At 37.5% G+C, this 15,729-nt stretch overlaps 1 protein-coding gene and 1 pseudogene across 2 annotated transcripts; both read right to left on the bottom strand.

Moving 5' to 3' along the window:
• LOC139479374 (uncharacterized) lies at positions 1-2,232 on the bottom strand (annotated as a pseudogene).
• A 9,470-nt stretch (positions 2,233-11,702) lies between these two features.
• LOC139480085 (isopenicillin N synthase-like) lies at positions 11,703-15,319 on the bottom strand. 2 transcript variants are annotated; one of them, XM_071263093.1, is made up of 3 exons: positions 15,231-15,318; positions 14,895-15,021; positions 11,703-13,060 (listed from the first exon to the last, which is right to left on the bottom strand). In XM_071263093.1, exon 3 carries the CDS (start codon positions 13,015-13,017, stop codon positions 11,983-11,985), a length of 1,035 nt encoding a protein of 344 aa, XP_071119194.1. In that variant the 5' UTR covers positions 13,018-13,060; positions 14,895-15,021; positions 15,231-15,318; the 3' UTR covers positions 11,703-11,982. The 2 variants fall into 2 exon arrangements, with proteins under 2 accessions (XP_071119194.1, XP_071119193.1); XM_071263092.1 differs by lacking the exon at positions 14,895-15,021 and having other exon boundaries at positions 15,231-15,319.
• Positions 15,320-15,729: the final 410 nt, after the last annotated feature.

Here is a 15,729-nt window from a genome sequence, read left to right as displayed (position 1 = left end):
TGCGGAGCAAAGGTCATTTAATAATGACAAATGTTTAATCGAAACATAAAACCTCCAAGACCTCCAAGAGAAATAACCTGGTGAAAGTTCTGTGGTTTGACTTAGTTCACATCTCTGCACTGAGAGATTGAGCAAGTTTCTCATGCATTGCATCATGCACTGTAACATAGCGCTCATATGCATTCGTAGCGCCAATCACCACGTAGCTTTATAAGCAAGGGTGGAATGCCAATGTCAAATGCATAGGAACATCCGCCTCTGGGAAAGAGTGACCGCTGTATGCATCAGGATAAGTTTTTAACAAAACTTTTGTAAGTTAAACTCTTGAGGACACCATTTCTGTCCACATATGAAAACAAAGGTGCATTTGAATGTTGAAGTTCTTTACTATATTGTGAAAGCAAATGTTCAAGTGTTTTAACAGGACAAGGTACCGTAGCCAGGGGTAACTTTAACACACGCTGACCAAACTGTATAGTTTTTGTGTGTCTGACTAATCATGGCACTATCTTTGTCAGGGGAAATCTTGGCATCGTGCAGACTCAAGTAGGTCTGCTTTCTTGAACCACTGCCTCTAGTTTCAGAGAGCATAGTAGATTTCCTCATGAAACAGAAAAAATGCAATGATGCAGGCTGCCCAAAAGGCTACCAGGAATGGTTCTGACATGTCCACATGACTGTGCATCCGCCTTAGTATATCCAGTGTTATAGGAAGTTTTTGTTTCGTTGGTGTACCTTTTAGTCTTAATATACCTTTGTGCAGGGCCTTTTGTTCCCATGTCTCAAAGGGATTTGGTAACCCCACCTCAAGATGAAGCAGACGAATAATATTCATATATCCTGGAATACTAGTTGCTGAAAGGGATCTTGTTAGGAACACTCTGTACAGCAGTACTGTCATGCGGTCGGCTGGAACTGGTGTCCTACTAAAGTACAGACAGAATCTCAGGTATGCAGTTCTCATAGAGCTATATGTGCGCTTAGTAGTTTCGGCATATGCTGCCCGTCGAAACTCCTGTGTCAAAACTGCTGCATCTCGCTACATAGTCGCCACTGTTGTGCCACTTGCCCTGTAGATAGGACAAAGTTAGGTTGGATACGTGTGAGGATGGCACTAAAATATGCTTCCTGTAACAAGTTTCACAACACAACCAACAGAACGGAATAACTGTATTGATTTATAAAGAAATGTAACATTGTGCAACCTGCTCAGAGAGTCAGCTGCAAGGTTATCCTTGCCTGGGATATGTCTGGCTGAAAATGTAAAGTCATACACAGCAGAAAAACAGAATATCTTGCGCAGCCAATGCATGGCTATTCGGTCACGACTAGTACCTTTGTTAAGGGTATGTATAGTATAAGTATTGTCTCTGTAGTCAATGATATGTTTGTCTGTCCAGGTTACACACCAGCGTTTGACTGCTAAACACAGTGAACAGCTCTTTCACATCGATGTGTAAATATTAACAAATTGAAGTCTGTATGCCAATTATAATAGACCCAGACCTGCAGGCATCCGTGGAGAACGTTGCTGCGGGCACCAGTTCATGTTCAATGATTTTCACAGTACCATTAAAACATTCACAAAATTCATGCCACCACTTGATATCAGCCTTTGCGCATACATTCAGCCTGGTATGGTGACTGTTTTTTAAAGGGGTATTACATAAGTCAATTAATCTGCACATAAATGTGCAGCCTTCGTGAACTACCTGTGCAGCCCAATTCAATTTACCTACAATTTCCTGAAGTTGACGCTGTATTGCTTTCTTTTTCGTCACCCACTTCCCTAATAGGTGCTTCAAGTCAAGCAATTTATCTGCAGGAAAGGATAAGGTACAGGTAGTAGAGTCAATCTCTATCCCTAGGACAGTCAGTTTCTGAGTAGGTTCAACCGTTTTGCTTTCATTTATAGCAAAACCTAGGTCTGTCAATAATATTATCAATGTCCTGAAGGTTTTCCAACACTCAGAGTTTGCTTTTTGCAATGCACAGAAAATCATCAAGGTATACAACTACCACAAAACCTCTGCGCCTTAACATTCTACGAACAGATGACGACAAACGGCTTAAATATCTAAGGACTTTAGAAGTTCCAAATGGGAGCTTTGTGTCAATCATGTAGACTGGAAGTCTTGAGTTTTTGAACTGCCACAGCAGGCCGGTAGCTTCATAGCAGTCAGGATGTAACGGCACCACGCGGTAGGCATGTTTCAGATCCAGTTTTGCCATGTATCCACCCCTCGGCAGAAGTTTAACTGCTTCGTCAATGGTTTCATATTTAAAAGATTGTGTCGTTGCATAATTATTGAGGCTGAGATAACATTGTCTAGAGCAATCATGAATTAGCGTTCTTTCCCAGTGTCTTTCGGTATCGCTCCCAAGCTACAAACAAGCTTTGGTTTTCTGTCTACAATAACATAATTGCCTAGGCTGATTTCCTCTGAAATGTGGTCTTCAACAATTGTTCGTACAGCATCATCTGTGGCAGACTTATAGTTTTTACAAAGAACATCACTAATTTTTACATTTCTATCAATAATCCAGAAACCATTTTTGATCCCATCAATCAAAAACTCACAGTTACTGCCATCTCCTAATTCCCTTTCCCACACGTCAATACAGTTCCCTATTGGGCTGGAGACTTTATTGTTTATAGGTACGAAACCGTGGTGGGATATCCTGGTGCTCAAACTGGGGATGCCTTTGCTTGCAGCCTGGTACTGTATATGTGTGTGCATACTTGCAGTTTGGGAACTTACAACCCGAGGGGTGCTGGTAATTAATGCAAATGGGTCTGCCGGACTCATCTGTTGGACGATTGTCACTCTGAGAGCTGGAATGGGCATTCTGAAATGAGTTTGCTTTTCGAGGTTGGAATGTTCTCTTTTCTAAAAAGTAGAATAGGTCATGGAACGATATTTCACTCCAGTCGCACTGGGTCTGGGCTTGTCTCAATCTGTGTGCGTTGTCAAGAAGCATAACTGAAGGGATAGTATATGTTTGACAGAGATCCCCAATTTGAGCTGTGTACTCCAGATAGTCCTTAATTTCATCAATACCTGCTTTCCTGTGGGCGATAAATTTTGACAAAATGCGGACATTGGCTGAAACCCACTGTGACAATGGCACATGTTCTGGAAGGGGTTTCCCCCTTGACGACCTTAGATACAGCTGTGCTGACCCATATAAACACACACATATATATACCTATACCTACAAAATCAAAGTTAGAACGAATACTAGAACTAATAGAAAAATAAAATATAATACAAAATATAATATAAAATATAATTTATTTTTTGCACTGAAACAACCATGTATAAAATGTGCAAGTCACATGTAAAACAAGATAATTTAGAAGTAGCTAGTGATAAATATAGTTCTTGTTACATTGAGATAAATTTAAAATATGTTTGTTTCTACTATAAATTGATGGACTTATTTGAAAATAAGTTATTTTGTTCCTCGGATAGGTTTTTGTTAACACTTAGAATAGTTTCCTAATTGGGCCGAGCCCCTGTATTCCTAATGTTGATAACCAAAGATTGGCTTATTTAAGTATATTTTTTACATTCAAGAAAATTGTGAAAAAACAAGAAATAATGTCTGACAAATTAACCTTAAACAAATCATCATTTAGATTGCTACATCTATGTCTTAGTCTTGTGTGTATAATAATAATTTCACGCTTTCCATAACAGAAATAATATGGAGATAGATAGATAGATAGACAGACAGACAGACAGACAGACAGACAGACAGACAGACAGACAGACAGATCCGGGTTAGAATCTTCAGCAACCCATGCTCGTCGAAAGACGCGACTAACGCGATCAGGTGGTCAGACTCGATGACTTGGTTGATGCATGTCATCGTATCCCAACTGCGTAGATCGTCTGGTCCAGACTCGATTATTTACAGACCGCCGTCATATAGTTGGAATATTGCTGAGTGTGGCGTTAAACAACAAACAAAACAAAACAGGCAAAAAAGATAATATAATATGCATGTGTGTAATTCAAATATAGGTATTATCATCTGATATTGTGTTATCATGAACCCAGAAGCTAAATAAACAGGTCTTCTATGAGCCCTTAGTGGAGGCATATCCTCACGAAGAAGGCTTTCAAAATGAAATGTCTCTTGAATATCTAGGAAGTAAATAAGAAGAAACATGTCCTATGTAGTTGTCACATTTTTAATAACTATATTTTAACAACTGTTTTTTTTCTATAAAATATGTTCATTTCAGAGACTAGATGCTGGTCTATGCCCCTGTACGTGAATGTTTTATATGTTGTAATTCCACACATAAATGTGACATTATCTTGTTTTTTGTTTTTTTGCCGCACTCAGCAGTATTCCAGCTATATGACGACTGTCTGTGAAATAATCGAGTCTGGACCTGACAACCCAGTGATTGATATCATGAGCATCGATCCACGCAATTGGGATCGATGACATCTTCAAACAAGTCAGCGAGCCTGACCACCCGATCCCGTTAGTCGCCTCTTACGCCATGCAAAGTCGCCTTTTAAGGCAAGCATGGCTTGCTGAAGACCTATTCTACCCCGGATCTTCACGGTTCCATATTAAAGACATTTATGAATCCCTATTGCCGATGATACCAGGTGTCCGCGAACAGTGAGCGTATCCTGCCCATCGATAGGAACCATGCCATCACGATCCCTGTTCTGATCATTTGGGTAACGGAGAAATGTAAGATACAGAGAATCTCACCCGAGTGTCTTTTGATATCAAATATATCAACACAAGTTGATAAAAGTGGAAAAACTCCGAGGCTCATGAGGGTGAGATTTTATTTATCTTCCAACATCAATCTTCCAAACTTTTTCAGTTTGTAGACAGTAAGAAGCAGTGTCTAAGTGTAAAAAGTACTGCTAACAGCTCAGTAGTGGAACCATTAGACTAACATTTAGTCTCTGAAATCTTATATTACACAAGATCCTTCTTGACTCTAAAAAAAATAAAAAATTCCCTATGCTGATTTCAGATGTGTGGAAATGTGTGTGGAATAGAGTTAACTTGAGCTGGCTAGACTTGCTTTTGTATGCCTTCTAGATTATGTTTTTTCATAAAATAAATATATTCCACAGTCATGGTGCAGGACTATGGAACCATTAGTGATATTATTTGATTGTGACGTCATGGTAACCAGTGACGTCACAATGGTCTGCAAATGTATATTCATGGGCAGGAAGTTCATGTTTAACACGTAAACATGGATGGCAAAGTCCGAAGAGATCGACAGGCCAAGTTCGCATCATAGCCGCGATTTCCTGTGGACCAGTTGCTTGCTCGCCCGTTTTGACAAAAAACTACTGCTTTTTACCTAGGAAATGACAAAGGCGTTTATACTTTATCTGGTGTGTCTGCAATGAGTATACACTAAGTGTCTGTCGTTTAATGACGTAGGCGAACAGACGGTCGGTCATTTCACGCTGCTGTGAATTTGTCGTCTGGACAGGTGCGCGTGGTTTGACCTCGCGTGTTGTGACGTGGTATTATTAATAGTTTTCATTATATTCATTTTTACCCTGCATAATCTATATTATGAAATAATTCGATCAATGCCATATCATTTACATACGTTTTTAGTAATATTTAATGATCCCCCGCCACGAAGTTGGAATAAGAATGAAAATAGTATGAAACGCCGTTTTACTATTTATTCCCTAGATTATGATATCAGTAATTCATTTATTGATTTTACAAATTCGATTTAGGGATATCAATAAATGTATTTATTATTATCGCAAATTGCAGTTTGAGATATCAATATATCCGATGTATTTTTAGATATCGCTTAATCGATTTGTCGATACAAAAAAATAAGTTGCATATATTGATTTGGCGAAGGTGAATTATCACAAGCAGAATTAAAGAATTTATGCTGTTTAATTCAGCTTGATATGACATTTAGGTGATAAGTTTAACTACCCACACTCCTTATCTGCAATCTATAAATCGAATTTGTGATATCAATGAATCATTTTATTATATCTAAAATTCGAATTATTGATATCAATAATAATATTATATCTGAAAATCGAATGTGTGATATCAATAAATAAATATTTGACATCTAAAATCGAATATTGATATGAATAAATCATTTAATGACATCTAAAAATCGAGTGAATGAGTATGATTTTACACCGCCTTTTTAGCAATATTCACGCAATATCACGATGGGGGACACCGGAAAATGGGCATATTGTACCCATGTGGGGAATCGAACCCGGGTATTCGGCGTAACGAGCCAACCAATTGACCACTAGGCTACCTCACCGCCCATCTACAAATCGAATTTATGATATCAATAAAACATTTTATGATATCTAAAAATCGAATTTATGATATCAATAAATTATTTTATCATATCTAGAAATAGAATTTATGATATCGCTCAATACTTTTATGATATCTAAAAATCGAATTTATCATTTAATCATTCTATATCTAGAAAAAGATTTTATCGTATCAATAAATCATTTTATGAAATCTAAGAATCGAATTTGTTATATCAATAAATCATTTTGTGATGTTTAAAAATCGAACTTATGATATCAATTAATCATTCAATGATATCTAAAAATCGAGTTTATGGTATTAATAACTCATTTTTGATATCCAAAAATCGAATTTATGATTATCAATAAATCATTTTATGATATCTAAAAAATCGAATTATTGGTATCAACAAATCATTTTTTGATATCTAAATATAGAATTTATTATATTAATTATTTCATGATATCAATAATTATTTTATGATATTATTAATTCGAATTTGTGATATTAATAATTCATTCGTGATACCAATAAATACATTATTGATATAATAAAATCAGGAATAAATAGTAAAACGGCGCCTCATCGTAGACGGCCTAGGGCCCGTTCCGCAAAGCGATGGTCCTGCTAAGATGATCGTAGCTCCCATACTTAAACATATGCTTGCTATAGTCGTAGCGCTACGAACGCTTCATGGCACGGGGCCCAGGTATGGGAGTGACGATAACCTTTGCGTTACGATAAGTTTGTGGAACGGACTCCAGAATTCTAAAGGTAGGCCGTTGTATGGAATTAAATGAATACCTGTCAACTGTTGACTTGTTTGAAGTACTATTCTGTTAAACTCAATTGGATTGCTGTGGATCACGTATATGTCTGCCTATAAACACATAACGGTGAAACTTGAAACAGTTATGAACGGCAACATATGTGACATCACTAAATAATATATTTCTACATACATTTAATTCCTTGTTCATATACGTGTGTTCATATGTGACATCACTAATAATATATTTCTACATTTATGTAGTTCCTTGTTCATAAATGTGTGTTCATATGTAACATCACAAAAAGATATATTTCTACATACATTTAATTCCTCGTTCATATACGTGTGTTCATATGTGACATCAGTAAATGATATATTTCTACATACATGTAATTCCTCGTTCATATACGTGTGTTCATATGTTACATCACTCAATGATATATTTCTACATACATGTCATTCCTTGTTCATATATGTGTGTTCATATGTGACATCACTAAATGATATATTTCTACATACGTTTAATTCCTTTTTCATATATGTGTGTTCATATGTGACATCACAAAAAGATATATTTCTACAAACATTTTATCACTAAATGATATATTTCTACATATATGTAATTCCTTGTTCATATATGTGTGTTCATATGTGACATCACTAAATGATATATTTCTACATACACGTATTCCTTGTTCAAATATGTGTGTTCATATGTGACATCAGTAAATGATATATTTCTACATACATGGTATTCCTTGTTCATATACAATGTAAGTGTGTTCATATGTGACATCACAGAATGATATATTTCTACATACATGTAATTCCTTGTTCATATATGTCTGTGTACATATGTGACATCACTAAATGATATATTTCTACATACATGGTATTCCTTGTTCATATATTTACCTGAACAACTTGAAGTTGAATTAGACTACAATGTATGGACAGAATACATGTAATTCCTTGTTCATATATGTGTGTTCATATGTGACATCACTAAATGATATATTTCTACATACATGTAATTCCTTGTTCATATATGTGTGTTCATATGTGACATCACTAAATGATATATTTCTACATACATGTAATTCCTTGTTCATATATGTGTGTTCATATGTGACATCACTCAATTATATTTTTCTACATACATGTAATTCCTTGTTCATATATGTGTGTTCATATGTAACATCACTAAATGATATATTTCTACATATATGTAATTCCTTGTTCATATATGTGTGTACACACATGTATGTGACAGAGCGTGGTAGTAAGCGCCTTTGATCAAGTCTCACACAACTTGCATGATAGTGTGACATTGCTAACACACAACTCCTTAATCTATGGGTACACTGCTAAATATACGCTGTGATACAATTATCAATTCCATGACGGTTGTCTAGAAACATCAATAGCCTACCTTCAGAGGAGGAGACAGTTTCCACACCTGACAACGCTGCTCACAAACCTTGTTGGTTCTGTTTTTCGAACAGCTGTACCTACGTTTCAACGGATTTTTCTGGCGATTGTTGATGTCATTGTAGGCGGAGTGTATGCAATAATTACAAACGTTTCAACGGATTTTTCTGGCGATTGTTGATGTCATTGTAGGCGGAGTGTATGCAATAAATACAAACGTTTCAACGGATTTTTCTGGCGATTGTTGATGTCATTGTAGGCGGAGTGTATGCAATAATTACAAACGTTTCAACGGATTTTTCTGGCGATTGTTGATGTCATTGTAGGCGGAGTGTATGCAATAATTACAACGTTTCAACTGATTTTTCTGGCGATTGTTGATGTCATTGTAGGCGGAGTGTATGCAATAATTACAAACGTTTCAACGGATTTTTCTGTCGATTGTTGATGTCATTGTAGGCGGAGTGTATGCAATAATTATAGCTTATTAAATAAGCTTCCCATTACACGAGTTTAAAAGTAAGGACGGTAAAATAATAAGGTTAGGGGTCCGTGAGACAAATTACATAATACTCCTGCGAGCCTAATGTAGAATTATGTTACCTGCATTATATAAATACTTGGAAAATCAAACCGGTGGAAAATCTCCCCATGCTTCAAACATGGCTACAGCATTATAGTAAAAGCTGGGCGGAAGGGAAAGTTCGTCAAAAAGTTCGAGGCGTGTAATACAGACTACATAACACTCCTGCGAACTTAAAATACAGACCTCTGCATTATATCATTTTTTGAGCAATCAAATTTAATGGCAGACTCCTTTCACAACATACGCGTCTATCATTCCCGTGTTGTGAATATATACTGAGAGCAATGTTTACACATATCTTCAAATGATAAGACAAAACCTTTTACGTTGAAATCAGTGAAATAATTCCATGTGCCGTCTCGACAACACACAACTTGGAAAGCTGCGTACTAGTGAATCATGCTAATGTCAGGATTTTGTGTCAGGAATAGAGCACGCAAGTTTGAAATCTCATAAAGAGGAGCTAACACACATGCTTGTATTACACGAAATTAAAGAAAGTCCTGGTTCTGGATGATTATCGACGGTTTTAGTCTTCATCACATGACGAATTCCTTTACATGAGATGAGGCAACGGCGACAAGCACAAGTGACAACGAGTCATTTGAAAGTGTGAGATTCAAATGTGGAATTGGGTGGTCAACCTATTTGACTTGATTTCATACAGGTGGTATACCAGTCTCATCAGCATTGGGTTTGTCATCTTAACTTTAGCTTAATCTCACAAATATGCAAGATTCTCAAAAGATTTCATTTTATAAAAGTTACTTTTCATTTTTATATCTCCTTTCATCTACATAAATATACGACCGCCTCCGAGATCTAGTGGGAGAGCATCTGCCCGGAGAGCGGAAGGTCCGGGGTCATACCAAAAGACGTTTAAAGACGGTACTTGTTGTTTCCCTGTCTGACGCTCGGCATTAAGGGGCTAAAACAAGGACTGGTCGGCTCGGAGTCAGTATAGTGTGTCTGAGTGGGTTATTCATGTTAAACTGCGGCATGGTATCTCAGTGTGCTAGCACTATAAATCGGCATCAGTCCGGACTAGTACAAGCAGCCACACAAACACACACGTACATGCACGTCGCTATATAAGTGCAATAATCTTGGACGTGACGTTAAACCCCATTTCACCTCACCTCACCACATAAATATACAACGTCAACGCTAGAGAATAACAAGTCTCAATTATCCACCGAAACAGATTCCATTTGGCGTAAAAGGCAAAATAGCTGTGAAAATTATATGAATGGATCACTGAAAATACAAAACTACAAGTGCAGTAGGTCAGGATGCGTCAACTTAGATAGTGCCTACATGGATTCTCAAAGGTATGATTGGTTGATTGATTCCGGCCATTATTTCCGGTAGATCAGACATCAGGCGATTCTAAATGAAATTGTATTTACATGTATTTAGACCAAGAACGTTCATTTTGTTAGAAAACATGAATGCACCTGATTCATGTGTCTATGGAAAGATATCGTGTATACAATTTTGCTTTAGTGAATAAACTTATATTATGAATTATCCATTCTTGATAACGTTTGTATCAAACTAACGAGCATCTGGTATCAGTACTTATTGATAGTGATTCCTCAGCATATACTTATAGATTTGTCCGAGTCGTATACAGGACTCTTTCACAGGGACGGACTGATGTTTTGGTTTGCATGAAACATGGAAATACCTTTTTCATGTGCCCCTACGTACGAGTGAATAGAAATAGAAAGCTGACAGAAAGATGTGTCATTATAGTAGAACACGCGTATAGCGTACGCTGACACATGGAACAAATGGATCTTACATCAACAAATCTGATAAATCTTAGATATTGTTAAACGCAGCAACATTCCAACAATATCATGGCAGCCTATTTCTAATCGAGACTTGGCCAGGCAAACCAGTTAATTGACAATATGTACATGTGTGTGTGTGTGTGTGTGTGTGTGTGTGTGTGTGTGTGTGTGTGTGTGTGTGTGTGTGTGTGTGTGTGTGTGTGTGTGTGTGTGTGTGTGTGTGTGAACATCCTTGTGTAAGTTACAAACATGGCCATCCCGCAGTCTACATAATCAATTACGTTTTCATAGATGTGTATAAGACAGGTGCAAGAGTAAGCGAGTGAAAATGTATTTATTATCAAGAACTGAGATATATGACAAAATAAAGAATAACATATGTGAATAGCTCACAATGATTATTCACAGCCTTTGAATCGTTATCAGATTGCGCATAATTGGGAAAGCCGTATGCACCAGACTGAACAAAACAATCTCACATTTAAAAAATGTAATCAAACACAATTATGAATCAAGCGTTGAATAAACCTTCATATGAATGTGAGATGGTATCTACTATTGAAGTTTTATAGCAGAGTACGCTTGGTTTACGCAACGACCTACCTTAAAAATCGAAAATTCAGAAAAAACAATTAAATCAGAATGACAAGGTTATTATATACCGACGACGGTAAAGATTGTTTTGACAAAAAGAATAATACAGGGGATTTATATATTTATAAAATTACAAAAATAAATGTCCGTTTCAAGTCGAATTACCATAATCAACTGTCAGACCAACAGATCTGTAAAGGGAAATACTGCTGTCAGATTTTAGATTTATAATATTTGCAAGGAACTAAATCAAGCTAAGTATTACCTAGCGACCCAAATCTTTAGGCTGATTTAAGACAATCCTGTACAAAGCACCTTTTTCGACCTACAGACCAAATACTTCTCTTTCAAAATACGTAAACTAAACAAAAAGGACTATCATGAATCAAATAATCTCTGGGACATGCATTTATGTAAATACATTTTAGCACTGCAGCGATTTAACAGCATTGAGTACCACATGAGATAGGACTGGTTTCATGTCACGCAGCTGTTGTGACAGGGAACGATGTGAGGATGTGTCTGTACTCTAGAAACTGCTGCATCTTTCCAATAAGCCAGGGTCCATATTTCGTCCCTGGTTCCACCGTCGACAAGTCAGAGGATCTCACGATCTGTTCATTCTCCATGTTTTGTACAAATGGAATCATACGACCAATCTCAGCACTGTACCTTGGCTCAAAGAAGAAAGGCACAGAGTACCGGTCAATACTTGTTTCAACCACCCTGTGTCTGGTGGCCTTGAAACGACCGTTACTAGTCTTTGATAAAATGTCCCCTATGTTCATGACAAGAGAGTTGGGTCTTGGTTCCACGTCAACCCATTCGCCATGCTGGTTGCGAATCTGAAGCCCTCGATAGTGGAAGGTGGCCAAGAGTGTCACAAAGCCGGAATCAGAATGTTCAGAACAGCAGAGCACATTGTCGCCATCTCTAGCTGTGTCGGGTGGGCTGGAGGACCTCAGTGGGTAGTGAAGAAGACGAAGAGTTGACAGTGTGTCAGGGAGAAACATCGACTCAAACCAGTATTCGTCTAAACCTGATCCCAAGGCCAGCAATCGCAGTATTTCTGTTCCAGTGTGCAGGATAGCTCTGTAGTACTGTTGCATATCTCGCAGGAACTCGTCGAAACCATCCATATAGCGGGGCCAGAGATTGGGTTCAGTGAACATAGGATGAATATCAGGATCGTTGAATGGACACTCCTCAACTCCTATCTCAAATCCTTCTTTATACGATGTCTCACCTGGTTGTAAAGGGAAGTAGCCACGGTATTTGTTTTTATTCATTGGATTCCATTTGTGTTTGGCCATCATGTGTTTCTCTGCCGATGAAAGAGCAAAGAATCTGTCGGAATTTTTCAGAAGAGTATCCATATCTACTCCTGGAGCATTATCCACGTAAAGAAAACCAACTGTCTCTAGAGCTCTGACAAGCTCTCTAGCTACATTGAGTCTCTGTGTCTTGTCTTGAGCTTTCTTCAGATCTATAATTGGTAGCTTCGGAGCGTCCTCCATGGTGGCTCTGTATCGAAGGAAGGCAACTGGATGCTTGTGATTTCTGCAACATGTGAATCTTTGTTCAAACAACATTTCAAAAGTGAAAATCAAGTATGATAATCAGGTAATCACACATATAAAACCTTTTTTAACAATAGTCTAGGATTTACACACAAATACAGGAAATTACACTTGATATTTGTAAGTGTTTGTAACTACGGACACGTCCTATTGTCACATGGAAATTATTTCTCCTTCACAGGACTCTCTCGCCTGTTAAGGCGCTAGAAGATTAACAACCACATTGCCATCTCATCCTAACGCGTACCAGTCACTGCTGGGTGAATAGAGGCCCTTTTTAAACAAAGTCCTTCGTCCGAAGGGGACACCCAATGTGTTATTGTGTGGGGCAGCACCGAAGCCCTAGAAACTCTGGTTAGAGTTCACAGTAATGCAGTAGTCATTTAATAATACAGCAGATCAATAAAATGATACCAACAAAAGTAATGATGAATTTCTTATTTTTTGCACTCTATACAAGTAGGACCCACGACACATATCTATGTTTTCACAAACCATAAATCGAATAAACGGTTCCAGTGAACGGTTTGATGTAATATAAGATGAAAGAAACACACTTGCCGAAGAGATTCATTGGGTTTACAGGTCATTTTGTATGCTACTGTATACTAGCGTTTGGTGCAATAGTTTTCAGAAGTTAAGCAATAATATTCACAGTAATACAGTATTAAAGTACTACTCGAGAACAATAGAAAGATAGTACAAAGAAATGATGCATTTCTTATTTTTTGCACTTAATACGAATAGCATCCAAGGCACAGTAACATATTTGTGTTTTCACAAGCCATTGATGTAATTAAAGATTCCGATGAGCGGTCTGATGTGATAAAAGGTAGAACACCTTCATGTCGTACAGATTCATAAAATTAATAAACTGTTATCTATACTTACTGTATACTAAACGTTGGTGCAATTCAGCAGACATTCAGCAGAAATGTTCACAGTTATACAATATTGAATTAATACTATAAGAGATCAATACAAAGATATTTTCAAAATTAATAATAGGTCATTTTTTATATTGCGCATATTTCCACACCACACAGGGGCATGCTCAAAGAGTTATTATTGTCCCGGTCACTGGATCAGTGGGGACGTTATAACATGTGATAACACGTAAAAAACCGTGCTTTAACATGTGTTAACATGATTTGATAACTTGCGGACCATGATGTAAATGGGAAACTCTCCAGTATATGCAGATGTTAAACCAAATGTGATATACATAGTTCAGTCATAACACAGTTGTTGGGGTGATCATCGGATTAACCCCATGTTAAAAATTTGGATGTGACATGCAATTAGAGACATTAACTTAAACGTGGCTCAAGATTAGTTTGGATGGTGTATATTGTCCCTACGGCTGTAATCAGTCGTGGTTAAGGTTCATCAGTGATAACGTAGACACAGTAAACGCCGCCTTTAAAAGACATCCTCAACTTTATGAAAAAGTCCAACGTATTAGTTCAGCTTAGAAAATATAAGGCCCTTCGTAGGATTTTATTCTCCCACGGAAGAGATAAAAGAATTGTTCAATCGGATTACAGGACGCGTCCGTAGGGTAATACATAAATAGTCAAAGATTTATACAGAAACCAATAAGATGTGGTAACTTACTCTTTCTAACAGAAATGGATAACTTGATGATTATCTGGGGACAAACCATTTGATTTTCCGTCTTACTAAAGATGTTTACATGTGCCTTGCATTGTAAGTTCTTCTATAATTACCGTTTTTTTACTAAACTGTGACCTGACCATCCCGTACAGAAGACTATACCTCCCCCCTCCTCTCCCCAGGACCTTATTTCTTACCATTAGAGGGGCGGTCGGGTAGCCTGGTGGTTAAAGCGTTCGCTCGTCACGCCGAAAACCCGGGTTCGATTCCCGACATGGGTACAATGTGTGAAGCCTATTCCTGGTGTCCCCCGCCGTGATATTGCTGGAATATTGTTAAAAACGGTGCAAAACCAGACTCACTCACTCTTACCATTTGAAATCGCTTAGAGGCTTAGATATTGCCGATGCGAATCCATTATAACTCACACATAAAGTCAAAGATTTAACATCACAACACAACATCAAGCAATGACTTGAACATTAATCCAAGAAGAATAAATGAAAAGAATACTGGAATGTAAAACAAAGTACCTTTCCGGACGAGTAGCAGTTTGTCTTGAAACAACCCCACAGTTGAATCAACTTGCTAGTGATGAATACGCATGTTTTCGAGACATATATTGGTCTTAGAAAGCCGGTTGAAACTAGTTTACTTGATTTAAATACGTCATGTTATCAGCATGGGAAGGCCCCGGTACGTGACATGTGCTATCTCGTGGTAGCGGAATGACTAAAATCTGATTCGCGGTCGAAATATTTTAGTCGCTATCTTGGTGCGTAGATTCGTAATTATTAAAATATTACTCTGTGGTCCAGCATAGCAGAGACATACTGTGAACGGTATTACTGCAATGGACCAATTCTACATGGACTTAATATGAACTCTTTTATTTTCGCCTCTTAATGTGAAAAATGTCCTTAAGGTCACATATCACGATACGTGCCTGATAAAAACCACACTATGCATAGTAAACACAAAGAACTCTGTAACCTTTCTCAATCTTAAAATGAGGAAAATCAAAAGGCTAAA

Source organism: Haliotis cracherodii, unplaced genomic scaffold (genome assembly GCF_022045235.1).
Source record: "Haliotis cracherodii isolate W230 unplaced genomic scaffold, xgHalCrac1.p SCAF_4, whole genome shotgun sequence".
In the NCBI taxonomy this organism is placed as follows: domain Eukaryota; kingdom Metazoa; phylum Mollusca; class Gastropoda; order Lepetellida; family Haliotidae; genus Haliotis; species Haliotis cracherodii.
The sequence above is the reverse complement of the archived record's forward strand: the minus strand, read 5'-3'. Positions and strand labels throughout refer to the sequence as shown.

What these genes read in the sequence shown, in the direction of transcription:
- LOC139480085 (XM_071263092.1), bottom strand. Translation starts at nt 13,017, where the DNA reads ATGGAGGACGCTCCGAAGCTACCAATTATAGATCTGAAGAAAGCTCAA.